Genomic DNA, 27984 nt, shown 5'->3' with positions numbered 1-27984 from the left:
TATTTTTTTATTTTTAAATATCCATGCAGTTCGTTAGTAATATTCATATGCTGACAAATTGTGTCCATAGCTCTTGTAAAGAAAATCGCAATAACATGAAATTCAATATTTAAACTTCTTACCAGATTCTTTATATTCTTTTTTTTTTTTGTTATGGCCATTACTTTTTGTTATGTTAAAAGTCCCTCGTCCAGACTTTTCCCATTCACTTTAAAACAATTCAAATGTAGAGTGTGCAATCACAATAGCCTGTTGATGGGCTAAAGTACGAGTATATAGGTAGTATGTAATTCCATTACGTCCATTTTCAATAGGAACGGACTCTCCAACTATGCACATACATCTGTATATTATTAACACGAGCTAGTTTTTCTTTTTGTTCTCCAGCAACAGACAGTTATGTTGGAGGTTGTAATGAAGTGCATGCTACTGCCACATCTTTATTACTGGCTAGTCTTCGGAGAACACTTTTGTTTCCCTGGTGTGTGTGAGATTGTGTTCTTCGTTTAATTCTTGTTTGGCTTATCATTTGAGTTACCCTTGCTGGCTGCCATGGAATCTATTTATACTGCCACTCATCTGGTTTATCATGGAGAATATGAGCTTCTGTTCGATACACTGCAACTCATCTGGCATAATTACATGCAGGAAACAGCAATCAGCGAAGGAGATGTAGATGTCAAGGTAAGTGTGTTTTTCCATTTCCATAAAGGTCATTCTCTTGACTCTTAGTTTCTGTCTTATTACAGCAACACTGGTTACAGCTATTTTTATACAATTTTCAATTTGTCCCTAAGGAATTGTTGGAGGATGAGGCTTTTAAAAGGTAAAACATTTATTAAAGTAAAATAAATAGCATGCATTCATAGGTACAACCATACATGCCATCAAGGAATAAAGGGATCAACTGTATTTCTAGCTTCTTGATCTGGGAAAACCCTGTGGAACTTGTTTCTACAAATTCCTATAAAATGTGCGGTGGATTTGTTAAATGTGACTTCAAATACTTTGGAATAGTTCGTACTATCGACTCTCATATTTGACTACTTTGACGCACTTCCACAGTTCATGTTATGAATAGAGATGAGCGATGGGTAAATACCCAAAAGGACGATGTTCAACAAACAGGTGTAGAGGTCTATCAAAACTCACTGTTTCAAATTTCATCAATATCGGGAGACCAGTCTATATAGCAGCTATATCCAAATATGGTCCGATCTGGACGATATTCAACAAATAGATTTAGAAGGGTACAGGAACTTGGTATTTATGGCAACTATATTCAAATATGGTCCGATCTGTACCACATTTGACAGGAATGGGTAGGGGTCGACCAGAACACTCTGTGCCAAATTTTACCGAATTCGAGTGATACTTTACTTTACTTTAATTGGCTATGACAGAATATTTCTTTCACTCGCCGAACGTAGAATAGCGTTCCAAGCGCCTCGATCTTCTGCGCTCATTCTAAAATCTCTGACACCAAGTTTCGAGGTCTCTCCCACAACTTGATCTTTCCATCGGGATTTTGGTCTTCTTTGCTGGATGCGTGTAACTATGCTATCGTCGTCATACAGCTCGTGGTTCTTACGTCTCCTATATTCTCCGTTAACGCAAACTGGTCCATATATTATACGAAGAATCTTTCTCTCAAATACTCCAAGTACTGCCTCATCTGCTTTCACAAGTACCCATGCTTCAGAACCATATAACAGCTCGGGTAGTTGTTGTTGTTGTAGCAGTTAATGTGTACTATCTTTCGTCTGCTTGATTCTGTTGAGTGTCAAGACCCAGGAACTCCGCGACTAAGATGGGGTGCGTCCACAGGGATCTGGGTCTGAGTCGAGTGGGTCTGGCCGGGCAGTTAAACAGGTGACGTGTATCGTGCGGTCCCTGGTTACAGTCGGGACATACATCTTGCACGTCGGCATCAATCCTAGCTCTGTGGGAATTGAGGCGGCTGCATCTGCCGGAACGTAATTGAGCCAGAATCACTCTGGTTTGCCGGGGGAGGTCGATTTCTTCGGGTGCAATGGGTGGCGGTCGTTCTCCAAGGACTACATTCACCCGGTAGCCAGTTAACGCGTCTGCTACCGTGTCTGCTCGGGTAGTATCAGTGTCTTGTAAAGTGTAGTCTTCGTCTGTCGAGAGGTGGCCTTGTTTCTAAACTGCTTACTTAGTCCAAAGTAGCATCTGTTTGCCAGTATTATACTTCGCTTAATCTCCAATCTGGTGTCATTCGTTTCGGTTACGGCGGTAGATAAAGTTACTGACTATCTCAAAGTTGTGATTCCCAACTTTCTCCATGTTCTTTATCTGCTCGGTTGTGCAAGGCTTTTTGGGAGTGGAAACCATCCATTTCGTCTTATCTCATTTTACTGCCAGACCCATTTTCACTGACTCTCTTTCGATTCTTTCAAAGGCTGCAGTTACTACTTCCGGTGACCGACCTATGATATCGATATCGATATCGTCGGCATAGGCGAGTAGCATGTACTCTCTTGTGATTAGAGTGCCATATCTATTCACTTCCGCATCTCGTATAATCTTCTCCAGCAGGATATTAAAAAGATTCGAGTGATAAATGGATCTTTTATGGCCTCAATACCCTATATCGGGAGATCAGATGGGCGGTCTAAGGGTAGCTATATCCAAATATTGTCCGATCTGAACGGCACTTCACAGAAATTAATAGGGGTCTACCAGAACTCCCTGTGCCCAATTTCATCGAAATCGGATGAAAAATGACCAGTTTATTGGCTAAAGACTTTAAGTCTAGAGATCGGTCTATATAGTGGCTATATTTAAGTAAAATCCGATTTTATGAGTTCAGAAGATCAGGTTTATATACAAAGAATACGAAATCATCAAAATTTTTTAGATATTGCTCCCATATATATGGATCTCCTGATTTTCCCTTTCAAGACCTTTGCTAATGCATTTATCAATCGATCCTAAAAAAATTACACAACGATTTACTCTATGGTTCCTACAATGTGTACGGATTTTGATCAAATATAAGCAAATTTAATTTAATTTGTAATTTTTTTTCAGTTTCTTCAATCCCATACCTGAAGAAATATGCTCATATTTGTTGGAACAAGTTTATGATATAATAAGTAAATCTGATCTCTATGCGCCCTCTTTGACGGATGTAGAGCCAACTCGCATCGATCTTGAGGACAGCGACAGCGAGAAGCCACAACAGCAGCAGCAACAAACACAGGAGAAGAACAAACACTTATTCCAACTTTTAAAAAAGAATCACAATTTTGCTCAGGTACAAAAATTTTTTAATTAAACATTTCTATTATTAGCAAACCCCCTTTTGTTTGCAGTTGATCCTTAAGCAGCCAAGTGATTGCAGTAAAATATTGGCATTGCGACAATTTCTAACCCACCAATTGGGTCAACATTTGTTGGAGTTCTTATTGAAGATTGATGTCAAGGTAAATTATTATTGCCGAGTGATGAGTGTGTCTTTATTGAAGGTTAAATCATGTAATTACAGTTAATAGCCTCCCAAAGCAGCCTTTGCAATTTGTGCATAAATCTGTTTCCCAATTGTCCCTGGGATCAACAAGCGCTGAGGCTAAAAGATGAACATAACATATTTGCCTTTATAGGAGACCTGCAATTGCTGCAGAAACACCGAAACAAAAGCTTTACCGAGGAACATGACCAGGCAATTCGTGACAAACAGTTTGAGTACTTTCCCTCACCACAGAGAATTCGTGATTTTCTAGCATTTCAAAGCACTACTAAGACTAGTGATGAAATTGCCGTATGCTTGATACAGCTGCTCATGAAATGCATAGACAGTGAAATGCAATCATTGCATTCGGATCATTCGGTGTTCATGTTGATACTGAATTTCAGTCTGGATTGCTTAAGAGTGGAAAATGGTTCGTTTTCATCCATCGAAAATGCCAACATCATAAAGTGTTACCTGGTGAAACTGAACGAGCAGTGTTTGAGTAATTTATTCGCCCTGACTGACCATGCGCTTAGCGACTTGCAGTTCCAGTGCATTTTCGCCAAACTCATTGCAGCTTTGGAGAGCAACACTCACATGCCCAAATTGTTGTATGCTATCATCTATCTCATCTTTGCTATTCTGCAAAATGTGGTTTGTATTTATTCGCAAAAGACGGTGTGGAACGCCAAAATCAATCTCTACAGCATGAAGTTCATTGATGAAACCGTTATAGACACTTGCCTCAGCGTCTTGGATGACTTGCTGCAATATCACAAGCCTGAAGAGGCAGATGTAAGAGCCTTATTTCACATCATATTTCGTTGCCTCTTGAAAATAGTGGAGAACCTGAAGAGATACGATCTGATAATGTGCTCGTCTTCAAGCAATTCTTATTCGACCTTAAATCACAACTCGGGCAAATCTGTTCCTTTGCGTTATCGCAAGGTTAAAACTAGACAAGCCCATTGTCTGCAGTCATTGCCCCGACTAACATGTTACTTTCAAAACATTCTAATCACTTTGTTGCCAGCTCTACCCAGGGAACTGCAGGAGCACTCCATGCTGTACTTGGCCAGATCCGGTCTGTGTTGTTGTCACTATAAGTTATCGTTGTTCAACACCATATTGAATACCGTTTTCAACCTCTCCACCTATTATCAGAAGTGTGCCTACAAATTCTTGTATTACAAACTTATTTCTACGATATTTTTGCGTTGCCCCTTGGAGCAGGTAAATAATGCAGCAAAAAAATCCAACATAAACAGTTGTGCCAAATGTGATGCTAAACTGAAATCCTCGGAATTTCATGAGGGACTGTTGCAGATTTACAAAACCTTTTATGGCAAACTAATCAATGTCGAAGAGGATCGCACGAACCTGTTGTTTTTCCTGAAGCATCTCAAGCATTTGTCTCATCTACTAACGAATGATATAGCCTCGGGAGTGATAGCCGAAATTGTACTTCCTATATTTCGCAGCTATAAATTGAAACTCTTTGCCCAGAAAGACTCCAAGTCCGATTCGCCTCAGCACACCTTAAAGTTTTGGCAACGACCGTCCACATCACCTGATCACCAACAAAGGCTGGCGAAATACCCCGAGTTGCATTTGAACATTGAAAGCAATGCCTTGCTTAAAGAAGAATACAATAAACTTCTAAACGAATGCTTGAGCATATTTTCCATGTACCTTCGGGATATACGATTGATTAAGGCCTTTTACAATGAGGAGAATATTAGACATTTGGAGGAACTGCTGGAGGAACCATATCTAATACGTGGTGTTTGTGATCTCATCAAAATCGGCATTGACAATATAACCTTTCTTGGCGATACCAATCAAGAGCAGATCATACTAAGTCGCAGACTTATAACATTGCAATTTAATAGCTCTGAAAGGGCCCATGTTCTCTTCAACAGCCTAATACAGAGAGTCAAACGTATCGAGTCTGTCAATAGCAGCGTTTTTTGGCTAGACACCGGTTATAGTTTATCCTCGTGCAACAGCAACAGCAACAGCAGCAACAACAACCACCAACATTTGAAACTAAAAACTGTCGATATTTTACACATAGTCGCCCTGCAATGGACTCTCAATTATGAACTGCTGAAAACTAGTCAATATTTCTACAATGAGTTTGCCAAAATCTATTCCATAGCCCACGAAGAAGACGAAGACGATGAGCATGTAAGGGAAAGTGAAGAGGATAAATCTTCACTGGGCACCGAAATTAATTCCAATATTACACTTAAACCAGGCGACAAAACAATTCTGGATATTCTGCAATTGAATTATAATGCGCTTAACGCTTTTCTAATGTTGGCACCCAAACGCACAGCTACAAAATGCACAAAGGCCGCAAATGTAGACAAAGATTTTGATTCATCTTGGGAGTTGATAGAGAATTTCATAAATGCCATACAAGATTCAAAGGCAACAACGTCATCGCTTTCGATTTCCTCCATATCATCGGCTACTTGGGACAGCTCATCTGCGGGCAGTATAACAACTTTGTGCGAAACCGCAGCATTCAATAGTTTGTATTCTAGGGAGGAAGAAGCAACTACATCACCATTTCATACGGCAGTGACATGTGAACGGTCCCAGTCTTGTAAATCTCAATCGTTTCTCAAGCAATTGCAGGAGGTGGAAGACTTGGCTGAAAATCCACTCAACGAAAGTATTACGCTATTCGATATAAGAAACCAAAAGCATATGTTAAATGACTACAAATACCACCACCTCCACCTCCACCGCCATCATCACAATCACATTATTCAAAGTCAAGAAAACGAATGCCCCACGTCAATGCAACAAGCTCTCTACAGGCGCCACAGCTTTTCGCCCAGTGACACCAAAACCATAACCACTGCCACTGCAGCAGCAGCAGCTGCGGCAACACTTAATGGTGGAACCACATCGTCCAGTGTTGGTATTATAAATAAACTTTTCCACATATTCGGTTCAATTTTCTCTGGCAGCCGCTCAAACTCATTTCTGGACTTGCACAAATCAACCGAGGAGTCACCGAAAGAGATCGAAATTGATGACGACTTACTGCCATTGTTTGATACACGCGGTGATTGTAAGAAGTTGCTGTTGAAACTCTTCGAAGCCACCATGGCCATATGTGTTAAGGGCTATCAGAATGAAGAAGGTACGTAAATCTGACTGTTAGTTAACATTAAGAGGCAAGTTGTGTGGCATAATACAGAACCCCTCTACCTCTCCCTTTCTCTAAATACTTGCCAACACAAGCCAACATATATACACATACACCCATCATACATGCCTGCATGCATGCCATATAAAATGAATGAATGCATGTCATTTGTGTGTTTAGAACAAAAAGAAGCCATAGAAATATTTGTATTACTTTGAAACTGCGAAATAATTTACAGGCAGCTAGCTAGCACATGAGAGCAAGGTATTCAAAACCGAATGCAGTTCATTTACACAAAGCTACAATTAATTTTGTTCGCATCGCATTTTTATACCCAACACCATAGGGTGGAGTGGGGGTATACTTCTAAAGGACATCTAGAATTACCAGGCCACATAAAGTATTACTTACTTTAATTTAATTGGCTATGACAGCACATCTGTTCCATTAGACGAACGTGGAATAGCGTTCCAAGCGCCTCGATCTTCTGCGCTCATTCTTAAATTTCTGTCACCAAGTTTCGAGGTGTCTCCCACCACTTGATCTTTCCATCGGGGGTTTGGTCTTCTCGGTTTACGTGTCCCACCGTGTTTACCTTCAGAGACTTCTTTGCTGGAGCTTTTTCATCCAATCTGACAACATTCTGACCTAGCCTACTATGCTATCGTTGTCATACAGCTCGTGGTACATACGTCGCCTATATTCTCCATTAACGCAAACAGGTCCATATATTTTACGAAGAATCTTTCTCTCAAATACTCCAAGCACTGCCTCATCTGTTTTAACAAGTACCCATGCTTCAGAACCTTCCGGTGACCAACCTATGATATCGATGTCGTCGGCATAGGCGAGTAGCATGTGTTCTCTTATGATAAGTGTGCCATATCTATTCACATCTATATCTCGTATAATCTTCTCCAACAAAATATTATAGAGATCTCACGATAGGCTGTCTCCTTGTCTGAAACCTCGTTTGGTATTAAATGGTTCGGAGAGATTCTTTCCTATTCTTACTGAGGAACGCGTATCAGCAAGTGTCATCCTGCAGAGTTTTATTAATTTTGCAGGGATACCAAACTCAGACATGGCTTGAAATACCTTTGAACGAAAAGTGATATCGAAGGCGGCTTTGTAGTCAATAAAGAGATGGTAGGCGTTGATTTGTCCTTCTCGGGTCTTTTCCAGGATTTGGCGCAGTGTGAATATCTGGTCCAGGGTGGATTTACCTAAATCTAAAGCCGCATTGATAGGGCCCAATTATCTCATTTACTTTAGGTTTTAATCTTTCATACAGTACGCTCGAGAGTATCTTGTATGCGATGGGGAGGAGACTTATACCTCTGTAGTTGGCACATTCCGTCTTGTCTCCTTTCTTGCGTACGGGACATTGTATGCTGACGTTCCAATTATCGGTCATGCGTTCTTCTATCCAGATTGCGCAGATAAGCTGATGCATACGCCTTATCAGCGTGTCGCCTCCGGTCTTAAATAGTTCAGCGGGTAACCCGTCGGCTCCCGCTGTCTGGTTGTTCTTTAGTCGGGTCACTGCTACTTGGACCTCATTCTTACTAGAAGGTAAACATTCTATACAATCATCATTGATTGGTTCTGCGGTATCCTCTTTGCCGCCAACGTCGGACACTAGCAGTTGGGTAAAATGTTCTTTCCATATCCTCAGCATGTTATCTGTGTCAGTTACCAGATTTCCTTCTTTGTCTCTGCAGAAGGATGTGCCTGCACCAAAGCCATCGGTTTAATGTTTAATTCTTTGGTAGAATTTTCGGTTTTCATTCTGCGTGATCAATTTGGTTCCTCGTGTTTTGATCGGGTGACAGCCATGTGGCTTTGTGAATATTTTTATGTTGAAATCTGGTGCTACTAACTACCATGCAAAGTCAGCAAAAATGTCCGGTTTGGGTTATGAGACCTAAAAACTATCAATATCGTAATCCACTCAATTTAATACCCCAATTGTCATGGTGAGAAAATCCGTCCCATTTGAGGGTTGTTATGGGGGTGGGACGTCCCCTAGGCGTCCCCTAGTTGGTCCCGAATTTTGATATCAGATTCGTGGTCTACTGCCAAATACCTTTCATTTGAGTCCCATATATCCATAGTCGCAAATATGACCGGTTTGGGGAGGTTATGGGGGTGGGGTGGCCCCATAGATACTTTTTCTCGAATATTGATATCAGATTCCTGCTTTACTCCCAAAGACCTTTCATTTTAGCCCCATATTGCTATGGTCATAAATTTGTCATCTTTTGGTGTGTTTTTGGGAGGGGCGGCCTCCTAAAAACTTGGTCCCACATTTGGATATAAGATTCGTATTCTGCATTCAAATACCTTTTATCTAAGCCCCATATTGCCATGATCAGTAAATAAGTCCTGTTTGGGGGGTGTTTTGGGGAACGGGTGGACCCCCAGAAACTAGGTCCCACATTTGGATAATAGATTTGTATTCTACTCGAAAATACCTTTCATTTGAGTCCCATATTGCCGTGGTCGGTGAATATGTCCGATTTAAAGGTGTTTTGGGGGTTAGCGTGTTCCCCCTACCACTTGGTCCGGACAATTGGATATCAGATACGTTTTCTTATCCTAAATACCTTTCATTTGAGTCCCATTTTATCGTGGTTGGTCTAAATATATATAGGTAGGTTTTTGGGTGGGCCGGCCCCCCTAGGTACCCCATCCGAAATTCGGATACCAAATTTTTATTTTTAGGATACAATAATAGAGCGCACAAAATTTCGCCTAAATCGCACCACCCATCACCGAGATCTGGCGTTTCTGAAAATTAGGGTAAGGGGGAGGGTCCGCCCCACCCCCCTTCAGATATCAAAAAATGTTGTACCCTATTTTCACCACGGGATCATTATGCGCCAGCAGTGAAAATTTCTTGGAAATTGGTTCTGCCGTTTTTTGAGTCTATAAAGAACACAAACAAACAACACACAAATTGATTTTTATGTATAAGGCACTAGTTGGACAGGACCCGCTCCGCTGCGCCTTCTTTCACTCTCTTATTTTATTTGAGCCCTTTACGGTCACGTCAGGAAATAAGTCCTGTTTGCGGGTGCTGGTACGGCCTTTCAGATATTTCGCGCCAATGTGGATACTATATTGGTGCTCTTCTCCCAAATACCTTTCATTGGAGCCTTATATTGCTTTGGTCGGTAAATATGTCCGGTATGGGGGTGTTTTTGGGGGTTAGGCGGACCCCATATATCAGATTCGTGCTCTGGTCTCAAATACCTTTCATTTGAGTCCTATATTGTGGGTAAGGGGAGGGTCCGCCCATTAAAGTTTGGATGTTAGATCTACTTCATTCTCTTGGATTTGGTGGTGGATTGGAGTAGTTAAACTCTTTGCCCCGAAAGTGGATATCAGATCAGATATCAAGGCATACCCTCCCCCTAACCACAATTTTCAAATACGCGAGATCTTGAAGATGGGTGCATAGATTTAAATGAAAGTTTGTATACCCCCGTACGGTAACCCACAAACACAAAATTGCTATAAAATTTTGTTGTCACAAAACGTTGGGGGGGGCCTTACCCCAAAACTCAGCAAAACGAACAAGTTTAGCTATTGGGACAATATGGGTATCAAATGAAAGGTATTTAAGCGTAGAATACGAACTTGCTATAACAATTTGACACCAAGTGTTGGGGCCCGCCCCACTCCCGAAAACCGCCGAAAAATTACATTACCGATGGGGGCAATATGGGTATCAAATGATAGGCAATTGGAAGTAGAATATGAACTTGTGTACAAATTTGGCATCATGTCCCAGTGGGGCGCCCCACCCCAAAAACTACCCTCCAAACGGAGATGTAGGCACAGTATGGGATTCAAACGAAAGGTACTTGAGATTAGAATACGAAACTTATGTACAAATTTTGGGTCTATTCTCCCCATCTTTGCCCGTTTAGAAGGCTTTGGAGGGTCCGTAGGGTCCTGAAAAACCTGCCGTGCTTTCTATCCTGACACGTCCTATGCACAATTCCTCTGTAGACATTTAAGACACTCGAGCTACACACTTCCTCAAGTGCTTGGATGTAGCCGGATGGTATCGCTGTCCTTATGAAACAACACAGTGCCGAGCTACTGTTGTTGTAGCCACATGTCTATATGTGGAGGTGGCGATCCTTATCTAGCTCCTATAGGTGAGCAAGCTCGTTCCGGTCCAAAGGACCAATCGCCGTGGGAACAGTGTGGATCATTCCACTAGCCGCAACCTGTGGACGCGCCCAGAAGCTCGCAACTAAGCTTCTCGCGATTACAATAAACTGTGGGGTGCTCTTAGTTATCCCGTTGTTGTTGTAGTAGCTGTGTGTGGTACACTGAGGAGGCAGGCCTTGCCGATGAAGGAATTCATCGGGTCAATCCGGTACATACAACCAGCTGCCATGGGACCGTGTCGGGGCCGAGCCGCTATTCGTGGAAGTATCCCATACCGTCATCGGACCGGATGCCATACGACTTCTTTGGATGGTTTTAAGTGGCTGCCTGGACTTCGACTGAATTGCGGAAGGTTAGTATGGTTTTCATCTGGAAGGCACACTGAGTTACTCACATCCCAAGGAATACGGGACACCTGTGAGCACGACACAGGCTGGAACATAAAAGTCCGATCTGTGAGGTGTTCATCGCTGTCAAGAGAAACTTAGCTGTGAGCTACCGGAAGCGCCGACAGGTTGCGGATAGTGGAATGCTTCATACAGAGTAGCTGCAACGGCAGTCACGGACAATCAGAGGTATCGAGCGGAGAATTTCAGCAAGAGGCCGGGCAGCTCCAGCTCTTGCATAAAACTGAACGCCTATAATGCTCGTTATGACAGGGCGAGTTATTGGCGCCTTTAAATAACCAATGGCCACTCTATTTCCGTGGCGAGTCCTGACTGGTCACTGCAACGTCAGCTTTTTGACATCGCGCGTGACGCAGCGAGAGCCAGATGTCTGCAGGGTGTACGATGAAGAGAAGGAGTTGGAGACGGTCGAGCATATTTTGTGCCTATGTTGTTATATACACATTTGAATGGGGAGATAGCGATCCTCGTCAAGCTCTAAAAGTGAACAACCACGTTCCGGTCCATAAGACATGTCGCCACGAGAACGTTATGGCCGTTGCTTATTTAAAGGCGCCGTCAATAAACTTGGTTAACCCGAAGCCTTTATGGTCGACGCAGTCCGAGTGAAGGGCGTGGGCGACATATGCGCATACCACCCTGTGGAATAGCGAAACGGTCGGTAGGACGGCGAAAATCCTATGGGGGGATCCAGATCGTGAGAAGACGCGGCTATTACTGAAAGGAAGCAAGAAAGAGGTCAATATAGCTCTCGGTATTATAACGGGACACATAGGACTACGAGCTTACTTACTTACTTACTGATGAGACGTTGGAGCATTTCCTACGTCATTGCCCGGCTTTCGCGTCTAACAGATACCGGCACTTAGGCGGGGACACAATACCACACATGAACCAGCATATGGGCTTGGCATGGAAAGCAATTAAGGATTTTGTAAGTTGCACCGAATTCCTAACTTAGATTTTCTTTTTCGAGGTTACTTTTTTAGTATTTAGAGTGCACAACAAGCCGATTACTGGGTTAGGTGTATGTCCGTAGGGGCATGGGTTAGGTTAGTGGCCACCCTCTGACCTGACCTAAAGGCACCAATATCGGCCCGTACAAACTTCTCAACAAACAGGGTCTCGCACTGCGTCACGCCGTTCGGACTCCGCCAGAAAAAGGAGGCCCCTTGCCATTAAGCTTAAAACTTGAGTCGGAAAGCACGCATTGCTATATGAGAAGTTTGCCCCTGTTCCTTGATGAAATGCTCATGGCCAAATTTGCATTTTCATAACTCGCCTTAGCAAGAGCCGGTGGCGCCCGACCTTTCACTGAGAATTTATTGTCCGCGACAGCAATTAAAGCTACTCCGTATAAGATGCATTCCACTATCTCCAACCTGTGGACACGTCCGGTAGCTCTTAGCTGAGCCTTTCGTGATGAACAAACACCACGCAAATGGGAGCTCAGATTTCCAAACCCAGTGGTGCTCTTTCCTTCTCTAGATTTTCTCTAAAGACTAAGTCTCTTGTCAGGGCGCCCCGGTAGCCGAGTTGGTAGCGTGTTTAGATCACCCCGCCAGAAGCCTTGGTCTGTCGCTACTGTGGTATCACAATGGACCTAAAATTGTCTAAGTGAGTCTGTAAAGGACTTCCACTCTGTAAAGGACTTCCATTCTTACCTAACCTAACTTAAGTCTCTTGCCGTTCTGGAGTTCTGTATATAGGCCTGACTTGGCTGACTTAGCCATTCTCTCTCCGTTGAGAATTTCATCGCAGACCTCCTGGTTCCCCACATTGTTGTCCAGTTCGTTGGCTTTGTTATACCCACCACCGTAGGATAGGGGGTATATTCATTTAGTCATTCTGTTTAAAACACATCGAAATATCAATTCCCGACCCTATAAAGTATATATATTTCGGATCGTCGTAAAATTCTAAGACGATTTAACAATGTCCGTGTGTCTGTCCGTCCGTCTGTTGTAATCAATCTACAGCTATATTTGGATATAGCTGCCATATAGACCGATTTTCCGATAAAGGATCTAATGCCCATAAATGCTTTATTTTTCATCCGATTTCGCTGAAATTTAAAACAGTGAGTAGTTTTAGGCTTCCAACATCTGTACCAAATATGGTCCATATCGGACTATATTCATATATATATAGCTACCATATATACCAATCTGCCGATAAAGGGTCTGAAGCCCATAAAAGATTTATTTTTTAACCGATTTCGCTGAAATTTGAAACAGAGGGTTATCTTAAGCCTCCTGACTCCGTCTGACCTAAATATGGATCAAATCGGACTATATTTGGGTATAGCTGCCATATAGACCGATCTCCAGATAAAGGGTCTAAAGCCCATAAAAGCTTTATTTTGAACCGATTTCGCTGAAATTTGAAACTTTGAGTAGTTTTACGCCTCCAAACATAGGACCCAAATGTGGTTCAGATCGGGCTATATATAAATATAGCTGCCATATAGACCGATCTGCCGACAAAGGGTCTGAAGCCCATAAAAGCTCTATTTTTTACCCGATATCTCTGAAATTTAAAACAGTGGGTAGTCTTAGTTCTCCCGACATCCGTCCCAAATATGATTCGGATCGGAATATGTTGTTGTTGTTGTTGTAGCAGTTTATTGTGTACTATCTTTCGTCTGCTTGATTCTGTTGAGTGTCAAGACCAAGGAACTCCGCGACTAAGATGGGGTGCGTCCACAGGGATCTGGGTCTGAGTCGAGTGGGTCTGGCCGGGCAGTTAAACAGGTGACGTGTATCGTGCGGTCCCTGGTTAAATCGGGACATACATCTTGCACGTCGGCATCAATCCTAGCTTTGTGGGAATTGAGGCGGCTGCATCTGCCGGAACGTAATTGAGCCAGAACCACTCTGGTTTGCCGGGGGAGGTCGGTTTCTTCGGGTGCAATGGGTGGCGGTCGTTCTCCAAGGACTACATTCACCCGGTAGCCAATTAACGCGTCTGCTACCGTGTCTGCATGAATGTTGTTCAGACCCGCTTGATATGCCGCTTGATCTAGACTACTCTACGTGTTCGGATCGGACTATATTTAGATATAGCTGCCATACATACCAATATCTCGATAAAGGGTCTGAAGCGAATAAAAGCTTTATTTTTTATCCGGATTTCACCGGATTGTGACGAAAGGGCAATTTCATATATACCCGAGGTGGTGGGTATCCAAAGTTCGGCCCGGCAGAACTTAATGCCTTTTTACTTGTTTTTCTGTCGTTTCATGTCCCCAAAATGGGAGATCATCTGAATACAGACAATCTAGAATATATACTTTATAGGGTCTAATGACAATATTTCATTTCTTTTTATGTACCCCTAATGGTACGGAATATGGTCTAGTTAGCCATTGAGAAGTTATTTCTTAACAGTCCTTGATCTATATTGACACTTATGTATGTGCAGCAACAATTCTTTCTATGTAAGCTAGTGTAGATGTAACCTCAAAGCGTCCATATGCGCTGCATTAGAAGAACGCAAGCTGAACATGCAATACGTTCCTCTCTCTCTTAAAGTGTATTATTGTTGTTTGTTTAGGTTCCAGAGTTAATAATAAGTTAATAAGCGTAAGCAGAAGGTGTTGGCATGGCCGGTTTGTCTGTCTGTCCATGGTCTATGGGATTATATTACCCTTCGTCAAGCAGTGTGTTGTATGTTGTTTGCACGCAAAAGCAACAACAACACCAGCAGTACGTCGCAGTGTGCTAGCCTAATTCTCAGCACAAAGATGTTTTTAAGTTTTTGACATTGTCAAGTCGACCCTCTCTCGGCTAGGAATCGTAAACGCAACTAGGAAATAATTTAAATACATAGTTTGTATGTGATTTCAGATAAAAAAAAGATGTGATTTTTTTTTCTCATGTAAGTTCAGTATATAAAAATTTATATGAGTGAGAAGAGAAAATCCAAGATAAGATGATAAGATATTACTTTCTTTATCTTATTCCCACAAGATGTCCCATTCATGACTATTATCTTGCATTAACACTGTACGGAATTATATTTCTTTATCATTACATGTGTGTTGAAACTTCAGTGGAAAAGATGCAGAAGCATTTACGCAAATTAAAAACCGTAATATTGGCAAATGCCACCAGCAATTGGGAACAACATGCCGAAGAGCATAATCGTGAAAATACAGTGCTACAAACGTTGCAATGTCTTTTGAAAATAGCCGAACTTTCGAACATGAACCATGAACCGGCTGCGGTGGTGGTAAGCACCAGCAACCTAACATCGCCAACAGATGAACAACACACAGAACATTATGATTTGAGGGCTAGGAGAAAGTCATGCAATAGTGCCCGCATGTGCAGTCATGGCCTATCGTATAACTACCCGCTGCTGTCCACTGGATTACCTAGTAAAAACGCACTCATTACACCCATTACACCGTCACACACACGACCTCTGTCGGGTGATAGCTGTGATGCAGATTACTTTTCAACCAGGGCCTCTGTGGCTTGTTGTCCAGATAGTGAGTTGGAGCTTAGCGAGAATGAACTAGACGATTTTTATCTGACCGCCGACGAAGGTTACGAAGCAGATGGGGAAATTCAAGACCTGTCCGAAACGGAAGTCCTCTCAGATGTTGGCGAATTGTGGCATGCATTTCAACCCTCTTCTCGCTATCGCACACACATACTGCACGAAGGTATTTGTCGGCTGGTCATCGATATCCTAATCGAACTGAGTCAGAAATGTTGTGAAACCCCTGGTGGTTGGTGCGATAATTTAGCACAGTTGGTGAACCGTCTTTTTGTGATACGTGAATATTTGGGTGGACCATTGTTTCTGCTCCAAGGATTTGCTCCGATTTTAAAGTGCAACGATGCCCGTCTCCGCGAACTGCAGCAATGCATTTTGGAATTGATAGTGGATTTGAATTCGCCAGAAGTATTATCGGTATTTTTCAGTATATTATCTTCGAGAAACCCTCCGGTTGATATACTGCTAAAGTATATGCATTATATATGCTCCAATACGTTGAAAAAATGCCAAGCCAGTGTGGAACTAGAATTTCCCATCAATAATGGTGAGTGACATTGACCAATTTGAGACAAATATGTTAGATTTTACTATTTTTTTACTTTCATTTAATTTTTTCCGCCAGATGACATTTGCATATCTGCAGCTGAGAAGGAGATTACGGAAGCCATTGAACGTAAACGTTTCTTTCAACTATCACGCAAAGTTTGTACTCCGCTTACACGTTCCCCTTGCATACTGCCTATAACACATGCACGTTTGTGGACTCCAGAGGGATTTACTATTTCGTTGTGGCTATATGCTAAGGGTTCACAGAATCATAAAAGTACCAGCCAGATAATTGACGATGATACACGATCTTCGAATGATATATACACGGTAAGTGTTTTTTGTATCAATAGCGCTAAATCAAAATAATTAGGGTCGGCCAGGCTATATATTGCGAGAAAAGTCCCTTAAAAGATCAATCTAAAAAAGAATACAATTTAAAGCGCAATCCCATGGCAGCCGGTTGTACGTACCGGATTGACCCGATGGAGTTCTCCATCGGCAAGGGCTGCCGCCTCAGTGTACAACACACTGCTACAACAACAACAACAACAATTTAAAGCGCGTGGATCACTTGACACCTTTAGCTTGTGCTTCTTCTTTCAATCTGACAACATGACCTCGCCAACGTTATCATTTTATTTTGATATGCTAACAATGCCAAAATTGTGCCCAGCATTCTCAATCGTTGCAGAATGGCCCATTAGTCGGGTTGTTGTTGCTGTAGCCATATTTTCATGTGGAGGTGGCGATTCTCGATCCAGTCCAAAGGACCGATAGTCGCGGGAACTAGGTGGCCATTGGTCATATGGAGCATCATAGGCACACAGTACTTGTGCAAGAGCCGATTCTCGTTCCATCATAGGCACACAGTACTTGTGCAAGAGCCGGTGCCGTTCATTAATACTCTGCGCACGATACCACTGATTGTCAGCGACTGCCTTTGCAGCTACTCCGTATGGAGCATTTCACAATCCGCAACCTGTGGACGACGCACCCGGTAGCTCGCAGCTAAGCTTCTCCTGACAGCAATGAACACCACACAGATCGGACCTTTATGTTCCAGCCTGTGTGGTGCTCACTGCTATTCCGTGTCGGGACCATAAACTTTGAGTTCCAGTTGTTGTTGTTGTTGTTTTTGTTGTAGCAGTGTGTTATACACTGAGGCGGCAGCCCTTGCCGATGAAGAACTCCATCGGGTTAATCCGGTACGTACAACCGGCTGCCATGGGATTATTGTTGTTGTAGCAGTTTGTTGTGTTCTATCTTTCGACATCGTGCACGTCGGCATCAATCCTTGCTCTGTAGGAGTTGAGGTTGCTGCATCTGCCGGAACGTAATTGATCCAGAACTACTCTGGTTTGCTGGGGGAGGTCAATTTCTTCAGGTGCAATAGGAGGCGGTCGTTCTCCTAGGCCTACATTCAACCGGTAGCCATATACCGCATCTGCTACCGTGTCTGCATGAATGTTGTCTAGACCTGCCTTTTGTAGAGCTGAACCTCACGCTCCAGATCATATAGATCTACAGCCTGCGATAAGAACCCAAAAGGTATTGCTTAGACAGCATGCAGTTATGTCTTAGCACTGGTAGGATCTTTGTCTCCCGATGGAGGTGGTCCACATGAGAACTAAGAAGACAGCCTGTCGCAGTTCGGAGGGCGGCATTCTGGCAGATCTGAATATTATTTCACAAAGCTGACGAGTCCACACTGGCGCTGTAAAAGTTACCACAGACCGGCCAATTGTTTTGCACGTGGTCAACAAGGTTTCTTTGTCTGCATCCCAAGTGCTGCCATCAAGTGACTTGAGGACCTTGTTTCTACTTTTAACTTGACCGCAAATTGCTGTGGCATGTGGGGAGAATGTGTAAGAGCTGTCAAATGTGATGCCAAGTATTTTGGGACACTTGATGGTCGGAATCATTTCTCCATCGACCATCACAGTCAGCTCAGTATTCACTTCACGCGTATTTGTAGTGAACAGTGTGGCTGAAGATTTGGTGGCAGATATCTTCAGATTTCTCGCAACTAAATATGAGGCAAGTTCGTTGATTTAGACGTTCAACCTATCGCAGATGTCAACTATGGGTGGGAGGCCTGATGCCATGATCGTACAATCGTCCGCATATGATACGATCTCTATGCCGTCTGGAGGGGGTGGAATTGAGGATAGGTAGAGGTTAAACAGTGCCGGAGATATCACCCCGCCTTGGGGAACTCCCTGTTTCACTCTACGGTGCTTTGACTTCTTATCCCCAAATTCCACAAAAGACTGGCGACCACACAGATAATTCGACACCCAGCGTTTCAGGCCTTTCTGGAGGGACGTGTTGGCGATGTCCTCAAATAGTTTCGATAGGACCAGTGCCACGAGGACTGTCCCATCACATGGCCTGGACTGATTAAAGATACGGCAAACGTTTGCGGTGATGGCATCTAAATAAATTGTTTTGCTATGCAGTCTTCGAAACCCTTTTCCTACGAGGCTCAGGGTGAGTAATGCCTCAAGCGTCTTTGCTACTGGTAAGAGAAGGGAGATCGGTCTGTACGACTCCCCCAAACTCGGGTCCTTTCCAGGCTTCAGTAGGGGGATCACTCTGCCCATTTCCAAGACATCGGGAACTATAAGAGTGTTCAAAGACAGGTTGAGGAGTCTCCTAGAACCAGACGATTATGGCCACTTATGTCGGGGTTGTAAGCTTGGCTATTAATTGGGACACAGCTATCAATCCTACACGTTGTATAGCTCTATCTCGGCAGTACTGGACCTGACTGCTATCTCCATGCACTCCATCTAGGGGGTCACTAGCGCCAGGCGCAGACGAGATGGCTCTATATTACACGGAATGGTGTATCGCGAAGGTCAATCCCCCACCTCCATTCCTTGAGCGATCCTTACGTAGCACATTGTATTCGTGACAACTGTGCAAGCTGCAGGTGTTGGTCTCCTGGATCGCTGCGACCAATATTTCTTTCCGACTCATTTAGTTGTAAAAAGAAGCATTTCCCGGCACTGACCTGGCAATATTTGGGCTGGAATGCTGCCGTTGCGTATATTGCTGTACGGGAGAAGTCACATAGTCCGACGACGAGGACGCAGAAGGCGACGACGACGACGCTTGTGACCCACTGCTGGCTTTGTTCGCACAGCACCTCGCGACATATCCAGTATGACTATACTCCCGTAGTGAAGTGAGGACAGAGGAAGATTGGAAAGGTACCCACTCCATGTACCGGTTACACCTCACCGACACCGACCAATGAAGGAGGCGGTTCTTGCAAACCGAGCAGAACCAGGGTTCGAGGTTCTTTCAATCCCGGCCCGAACCAGAAGCGTGCGGAGACAACACTCCGGGAGGTTCCTCTCCCATGACGAAAAAAGACGAACACGTACGCTGAGGCGCCAGCCCTTGCCGATGAGGGTTCCATCGGGTTAATCCGGAGCGTACAACCGGCTGTCATGGGATTGGGTTGTTGTTGTTGTAGCAGTGTGTTGTAAACTGAGGCGGCAGCCCTTGCCCATGAAGGACTCCATCGGGTCATTCCAGTACGTACAACCGGCTGCCATGTGATTAAAGCGTAAGCTGTTGGTTGGTGGCAGTCAGTGAGGCGCCTTGGTAATTTGGATCGGTTAGACTGCTAACGATTTTCGAATGTCTGGCGGCAGTGAGACAATTCGGGGGTTCAGACTTGACTTGGGGCGTACAAGACGTACGTCGGCTTTCTTTACGAGCCTGCTAAGATAGCATAGTTAAAGGGGGAGCAAACAAATCGCATTAGGAAAGAACGAATCGAGTTAGTAAGCGAACAAATCGCGAGAGAAAGCTAAAGGATTGCGTTGAGTAGCGAACAAATCACGTTCGCAATCGATCACATCACCTTATAAGGTGAACAAATCACTGTAAGCTAATGGCGTTAAGAAAGGGACAAATCGCGTTAGAAAGCGAACGAATCGCGTAAAGAAGAGGAGAGATCGCGAGATCCCAAGGGGCCTTAAGGCTTTCTTACTGCGGACTATGACAAGACAATGCGTTAGGGAGCGAACGAATCGCCTATGGAATGGGACAACTCTCGTAAGGATGAGAACAAATCGCATAAGGTTTGGAACAAATCTCGTTAGGAAGAGAACGAATAGCGTTAGGAAGCGAACGAACCACGGTAGGAAGCGAAGTAATCGCTATAGCAAGGAAGTGGACGGATCGCATTGCGGATCAATCAAACGGATTGCGTTAGGAAGCGAACGAAACGCGTTAGTTGATGAGATCCCAAGGTTTTTAACGCTTTCTAACTGCTGTCTAATCGAGCGACGACTCATAACTTGCCTCAGGAATGTGTCAAACTAACTACGAATCGCCATCTTAATCAAATGAGAATTGAAGAAAAATTCCGTGAGAATTCTTAATAGGATCAGGCTATTTTAACAATTTTATGCATGTCTAACTAAAGTTTTTTTTTAACTTGTAGAAAACCCACATTCTGTCAATCGGCACCAACCAAGCTATGCTGAGCATCTATTTAAGCAATAGTATGCACTTGGTATTTGAAACTTATAAACCGAATGCCGAAATCAATCGAAATGCCAATGCAACAATTGATGAAACTAATGAAACCAAACAAGATGATGCTGCTAATGCTAATCCTCCAAGAAGTCCAGAAGTTAAGCGTAACAAAAAGAACAACCACGGCAATAATTTAAGCAGTCCCGATACCGAATGCCATGAAATGGATGTCCTCAATGCCAAAGCCAGTACATCTTCTCCACTATCGAAGGCATTGAAGCAAACGAAAAATGTTATACTCAACAGCTTCAGCAATATGCACCTTTTCAATGGCCACTCCGAATCGGCGGATTACTTTGAAAGTTCCCATGTGGAGCTCAAACAATATCGAATGAATAGAAATAAATGGACTCACTTCACGGTTGCCGTTGAAATGCTTAATGACTCCCTGGAGATGTGTCTGCACATTGATGGCTTGGAACAGTATCGACTGTCCTTGCCTTTTCAAAACATACGCTTGTTGACCCGAACCCACACATTTCAGGCGATTACCTTGGGCGATGGCGTAATCTCAAAATCACCCAACAACACAAGTTGCACAGAATCGCGCTCAACACTGGACAGTTTTCCCATGCGCCTGTCCATGACTAATTTGATACTGTTTAATCGTTCGCTAACACTGAAGGATGTCATTCTCAATCTGACCGCAATGGGTCCAGATTTTACCGAACTAACGCAATGCCAAGTGGCCAATATGAAAGCCAACTATGGTTATTTAAATTTTGCCAAGTTACAATCGGCATATTTCTGCAATTTCCTAGACTCAATGAAGTTGCTGCGTGAATCAAGAATTCTGTGCTACTCGGCCTCCCAGCCCGATGTGATGATGGCTTATGACACAAGCATTGAATTGGATAACGTAGCCTATGGTATGTATCACAAGATGCGGTTAATGGTCTTGGTTTTCAGACATCAATCATGTACGCTTTTTTAGGTCGTCCCTATGGCATAATGCGTTTTGGCGAATTTATACGCAATGAGTTGCAGTCATTGCAAACATCGACAATACTTTGTGGTGGGCTATCGAATTTGCTGTACTTATTTGCCAGGGTAGGAGCTTAAATAAATTCTTGGATCCTTTTTTTTTATAAAAAATGCTTTTTCAGATTGTCGAGGTAACTCCCAATGCCAGCACACAATCCATGGCTTTGGACATTCTACTTACAATAGCACTTTCGGAATCTCAACTATACACTGAGTTTTTGCGCAATGACTACATCAGTCTCATAGGCTATGTCATAAAGACCGAAAAATGTAGCAAAGATTGCCAACTGCTTAGGAGTATTGTCAACAATGCCTGTTCCCAGCCGCTGATCGTAAAGAGGGGCGATGTGCTGCAGATCAATGAAACAACTATTGCTACTGTGGTATATCCCAAACTCCTGATCTCGGTACTGCATAGATATTCCGATTGGCATCGTTCTGGAGCTGAAAACTCTGACGTTTTGGACATGCTCTTCCAATGTATTTTGGCCTTAACCAGGGAAAAACATCCCCAGCGAGATTTTAACATTGAACAATTGAATAAGGAAGGTCTAATGCGAGAACTTTTGAATCTATTCAAAGTGTATGTCATTGAGTCTCCAAATCCGGTGTTCATATCCAAAAAGGCGGCCGAGTCTTTTGTAAATATAATTTCCGTTTTTGCGGGTTCACCCCCTAAGCCATTTTTGCTTGATGAAATCATGAAATTGTTATGGTTGTTGCACAAACCCAGTGAGTGCTATATTACCCACGATCGCTCAAAGTTTTATTTTCTGCTCACCTCGGAAAAGCCGATAAAAGAAAAATCCTCACTAAGCTCGGCAACGAATTTCGGAAGAAATTTCAAACAGAATTTAACAAAACGCTCTCAACCAGGAGTAGCCACACCAATTGACAGTTCCTTGGCCAAACCAAATTCAAATTTGAGTTCCAACACATCCAACAGTGATGTGGACGCTGCCAGACAGGCTCGCATAAATCGCTTGAGAAGACTACACAGAAGTTTGTCCTCCTACAGAAGACCCATAGATGATTTCGAGGAGAATCTTGATAATGTTGCCGACTGCTCGAAGCTCAACAAAAGTGCTTTGCGCCTAATAAATCCTGCAGAAGCTTCAAAATGGCGCTCCAAGTTTAAGAAACAGCAACAGCAAAGCACGCATTTTGTCAGCATAGCCACGCAAGCAAAACCATCTCCTCTTAGATTGCGTTCCAAATCTGCGATGTATTCTCCCTATTCTTCACCTCATCACAAGATTCGTCGTAGGCGAATTCGCTTAAACAGCGAAACATCAGTTCGTTCTCCAACAATGGGGGATAAAGAGAAATGGAATGAAGACAATGGTCAGTCGTTATCCGCCCCTCCATTTATTCTAACATTTTCCGATTGCCCTGGTTTCAATGAAGTCTTTAATTCTTCGAAGACAACACTTCAGCAGCAAAGAAAACACAAAATGTTGACAAAGCCTGATTCCTTTAGCTCAGTGGGTATTGCAGCTTTGCAAAGTGGTCTGATACTGTTGCTTAAAGATTTTCTTTGCCTCTTGCCGGACAATGACATTGATGATGTAGGTGGTAATGCATTGCATATAGACGTATATATTATTTTTCTTTCTTTTTTTTTTTTTGGTTACAGGTTCTCCGCCATTATATAAAAATTGAATTTCTACTAGTTTTGGCCAATCATCAGAGTCCACATGTTCGATCTTCGGTTATCAAATTGATGAATGCTCTGACACAACGTCTATTTCCTCAGGACATTCAAGCCTGCACCAAAGCCTACTATCCACATCATTTGGCTAATCAATTGTCGATAGGATATTGCGACTCTAACATGTTTGAATCTTGTTTGGAATGGGTTTGTGACAAAATGGGTTCGCTGCCAAATCTACTAAAATGTGAGGTATCTCTGTCGATACAACAGCGTTTCGGTCTTAATTCATTGCTGGCTATCGCTTCAAAATCGGTAGCCTCAAGCACGTGTCAAAGTAATTTTAGTGCAAAGGCTTTTAAGGTGCTGAAAAAGCTATACCTAACGGTAAGTACCTTAAAACTTAGTTGAAAATTTTACTTTACTTTAATTGGCTATGACAGAATATTTGTTCCACTAGCCGAACGTAGAATAGCCTTCCAAGCGCCTCGATCTTCTGCGCTCATTCTAAAATCTCTGACACCAAGTTTCGAGGTGTCTCCCAACACTTGATCTTTGCATCGGGCTTATGCGTGTACCACCGTGTTTGCCTTCAAAAGACTTCTATGCTGGAGCTTCTTCATCCATTCTGACAACATGACCTAACCAACGCAGCCTTTGTATTTTGATGCGTGTAACTATGCTATCGTCGTCATACAGCTCGTACAGCTCGTGGTTCATACGTTGCCTATATTCTCCATTAACGCAAACTGGTCCATATATTTTACGAAGAATCTTTCTCTCAAATACTCCAAGCACTGCCTCATCTGCTTTCACAAGTACCCATGCTTCAGAACCATAACAGCACGGGTAGTATCAGTGTCTTGTATAGTGTAATCTTCGTCTGTCGAGAAGTGGCCTTGTTTCTAAACAGCTTACTTAGCCCAAAGTAGCATCTGTTTGCCAGTATTATTCTTTGCTTAATCTCAAAACTGGTGTTATTCGTTTCGGTTACGGCGTTGAAGTTGAAAAATTACATTTTTGAATTAATTAATTCTGCAATGTACGAATTTTCTATAAATATAACATTTTGGAGCTTGAGATCACATTCAATGCTTTCTATTCAAAGAATAGCATAGCAAAGAACTTATAAAAGTTGAGCAAGTTTGTGTTCGTGTTTGTGTGCGTCTATTCAAAACACTTTGACTAGCTAGTGGATCATGATTTCGCATACGCCATGCATCCTCATCAACACCTTTGTAAAATTGATTTTATTTCAAAACAGGGCTCAATAAGTCCTCTAACTCACCTTAGCGCAGTAAGAAAGAAGAAAGCCAATAAAATACTAAAGGGTGATTTTTTTGAGGTTAGGATTTTCATGCATTAGTATTTGACAGATCACGTGGGATTTCAGACATGGTGTCAAAGAGAAAGATGCTCAGTATGCTTTGACATTTCATCATGAATAGACTTACTAACGAGCAACGCTTGCAAATCATTGAATTTTATTACCAAAATCAGTGTTCGGTTCGAAATGTGTTCATTCACCGTTCAGCGATGAGGCTCATTTCTGGTTGAATGGCTACGTAAATAAGCAAAATTGCCGCATTTGGAGTGAAGAGCAACCAGAAGCCGTTCAAGAACTGCCCATGCATCCCGAAAAATGCACTGTTTGGTGTGGTTTGTACGCTGGTGGAATCATTGGACCGTATTTTTTCAAAGATGCTGTTGGACGCAACGTTACGGTGAATGAACACATTTCGAACCGAACACTGATTTTGGTAATAAAATTCAATGATTTGCAAGCGTTGCTCGTTAGTAAGTCTATTCATGATGAAATGTCAAAGCATACTGAGCATCTTTCTCTTTGACACCATGTCTGAAATCCCACGTGATCTGTCAAATACTAATGCATGAAAATCCTAACCTCAAAAAAATCACCCTTTACATCTTCCTCGTTAACAATTTTGGGAAAAATCGGTTCAGATTTCCATATATACAACAATTTTTGACGAAATTACATTCAATCCTATGGCAGCCGGTTGTACGCACCGGATTGACCCGATGGAATCCTCATCGGCAAGGGCTGCCGCCTCAGTGTACGTGTTCGTCTTTTTTCGTCATGGGAGAGGCACATCCCAGAGTGCCTTCTCCGTACGCTTCTGGTCCGTGCCGGGATTGAAAAGAATCCCGGACCCTGGTTCTGTTCGGTTTGCCGGAACCGCCTTCATCATCGGTCGGTGTCGGTGATGTGTAACCGGTGCTTGGAGTGGGTACATTTCCGTTCTTGCTCTGGCCTAACTTCGCTACGGGAGTATAGTCATACTGGCTATGTCGCAAGGTGTTGTGCGAACATAGCCAGCAGTGGGTCACAAGCGTCGTCGTCGTTGCCTTCGGCGTCCTCGTCGTCGGTCTATGTGACCCCCCCAACCTCTCCCGTGGGCAATATACGCAACAGCAGCATCCCAGCCCCAATATTGCCAGGCCAGTGCCGGGAAGTGCATCATTTTTGCAATTGAATTGCAACGGTCTCCGAGGCAAGATCGACGAGATAGTGCATTTTATGAGTCGGAAGATATTGGTTGCAGCGATCCAGGAGAAAAAAGCTGACCAACACCTGCAGCATGCACAGTTGTCACGGAAACAATGTGCTACGTAAGGATCGCTCAAGGAATGGAGGTGGGGGATTGGCCTTCGTTATATACCATTCCGTGCAGTATAGACCTATCTCGCCTGCGCTTGACGCTAGTGACCCATACATGGAATGTATGGGGTAGCAGTCAGGTCTGGTACTGCCGAGATAGAGATATACAACGTGTATATACCGCCGGTTGGTAGCTGTGTCCCGATTAATGGCCAGGCTTACAACCCCGACATAAGTGGGTTGCTATCTGGCCATAGTCGTCTGGTTCTGGGGAATTTTAATGCACATCACACGTCATGGCATTCTCCCCTAGGTAACGACCAGCGTGGCATAGCTTTGGCAGAGCAGATAGATAGCTCCACGTTTTGCACGGTGAATGAGGATGCCCCCAATAGGATTACGAGGAGGTGCAGCAGCTCGCCAGACATCTCAATTGCATCCCCTGATCTCCTGAGTGACGTAACCTGGCAAGCCGTCATCTCTTTGGGGTCAGACCACCTCCCCATAATTCTCACCATCGACCGACCACCCGACAGCATAACCTCTGAGCGCCGGACTTTCATCAATTATAAGAAGGCCGATTGGACTGGCTTCAGGGAGTATACCAATCGCCGCTTCAATGAACTGCCACCCCCCTCTGATGTGCTTGTGGCCGAGAGGAAATTCCGAGACATCATCAACGCAGCAGCCGCTCGCTTTATACCAGCCGGTCGAATACTACAAGTACGACCCAATTTCCCGGCGCAAGCAGTGGTACTCGCAGACGAGCGTGATGGGATTCGTGCTATGGACCCCGCTAACCCCAGAATCAGCGAGCTGAATCTGGAAATAAACAGGGTAGTCAACGAACATAAGCGGAATTTGTGGCTGGAACACTTGGAGCAATCTAACTTAGGCACCGGTGCAGGCAAGCTGTGGGCCACTGTTAAGTCACTCTCGAACCCCGGTAGACGGGACGACAGGACCTTAATCACTTTTGGCGAGATAACCGTGACTGATCCGAAGAGATGCGCCAGGTTGTTCAACCGTCAATTTATTGTGCATCCCGAGAAAGATAGGGCAAGGAGGAGAGCCATTCGCCGTATTCGTGGTCTCCGAGCCGATGAACAGCCATCACAATTTACCGTGGGCGAAGTTACGAATGTCATCCGTGGCGCCAAATCTTCCAAGGCGTTGGGCCCCGACGGAATCTCTACATTGATGCTGAAGAATCTGGATTGACCTGGAGTTGAGTACCTTACCACTGTCCTTAACCTGTCATTGAACACTCTTATAGTTCCCGATGTCTGGAAAATGGGCAGAGTGATCCCGCTACTGAAGCCTGGAAAAGACCCGAGTTTGGGGGAGTCGTACAGACCGATCTCCCTTCTCTCACCAGTGGCAAAGACGCTTGAGGCATTACTCCTCCCGAGCCTCGTAGGAGAATTTCCATTCGCCGAGCATCAACACGGATTTCGGAGACTGCACAGCACAACAACAGCTTTGCATGCTATCACCACACACATTTGCCGTGGCTTCAACCCAGCCCATGTGATAGGACGGTCCTCGTGGCACTGGACCTATCGAAGGCATTCGACACGGTCAGCCATGCCAAATTATTTGAGGACATCGCAAACACGTCCCTCCAGTCAGGCCTAAAACGTTGGGTCACGAATTATCTTTGTGGCCGCCAGTAATTTGTTGAATTTAGGGATAAGAAGTTGAAGCACCGTAGAGTGAAACAGGGATTTCCCCAAGGTGGGGTGATATCTCCGGCTCTGTTTAACCTCTACCTATCCTCCATCCCACCCCCTCCAGACGGCATAGAGATCATATCATATGCGGACGATTGTACGATCATGGCATCAGGCCCCCCACCCATTGATGACATCTGCG

General features: G+C 43.7%; 1 protein-coding gene across 2 annotated transcripts in view; it reads left to right on the top strand.

Annotated features, from left to right (window-relative positions):
• The window catches only part of LOC106085788 (lysosomal-trafficking regulator), a 65751-nt gene that overhangs the window by 18951 nt on the left and 18816 nt on the right, over nt 1-27984 (top strand). For both annotated transcript variants that reach the window (XM_013250202.2, XM_059361216.1), the window contains exons 2-12: nt 388-684; nt 750-826; nt 3055-3280; nt 3339-3449; nt 3512-6635; nt 15291-16289; nt 16368-16621; nt 20757-21720; nt 21786-21901; nt 21958-23403; nt 23472-23873. In XM_013250202.2, the coding sequence (XP_013105656.2) occupies nt 553-684; nt 750-826; nt 3055-3280; nt 3339-3449; nt 3512-6635; nt 15291-16289; nt 16368-16621; nt 20757-21720; nt 21786-21901; nt 21958-23403; nt 23472-23873 (7851 nt within the window). In that variant the 5' untranslated portion in view covers nt 388-552. The remainder of the gene's footprint in view (nt 1-387; nt 685-749; nt 827-3054; nt 3281-3338; nt 3450-3511; nt 6636-15290; nt 16290-16367; nt 16622-20756; nt 21721-21785; nt 21902-21957; nt 23404-23471; nt 23874-27984) is intronic.

Source organism: Stomoxys calcitrans, chromosome 1 (assembly GCF_963082655.1).
Source record: "Stomoxys calcitrans chromosome 1, idStoCalc2.1, whole genome shotgun sequence".
NCBI lineage: Eukaryota > Metazoa > Arthropoda > Insecta > Diptera > Muscidae > Stomoxys > Stomoxys calcitrans.
Note: the sequence above shows the minus strand (reverse complement) of the source record. Positions and strands in the feature narration are given on the sequence as shown.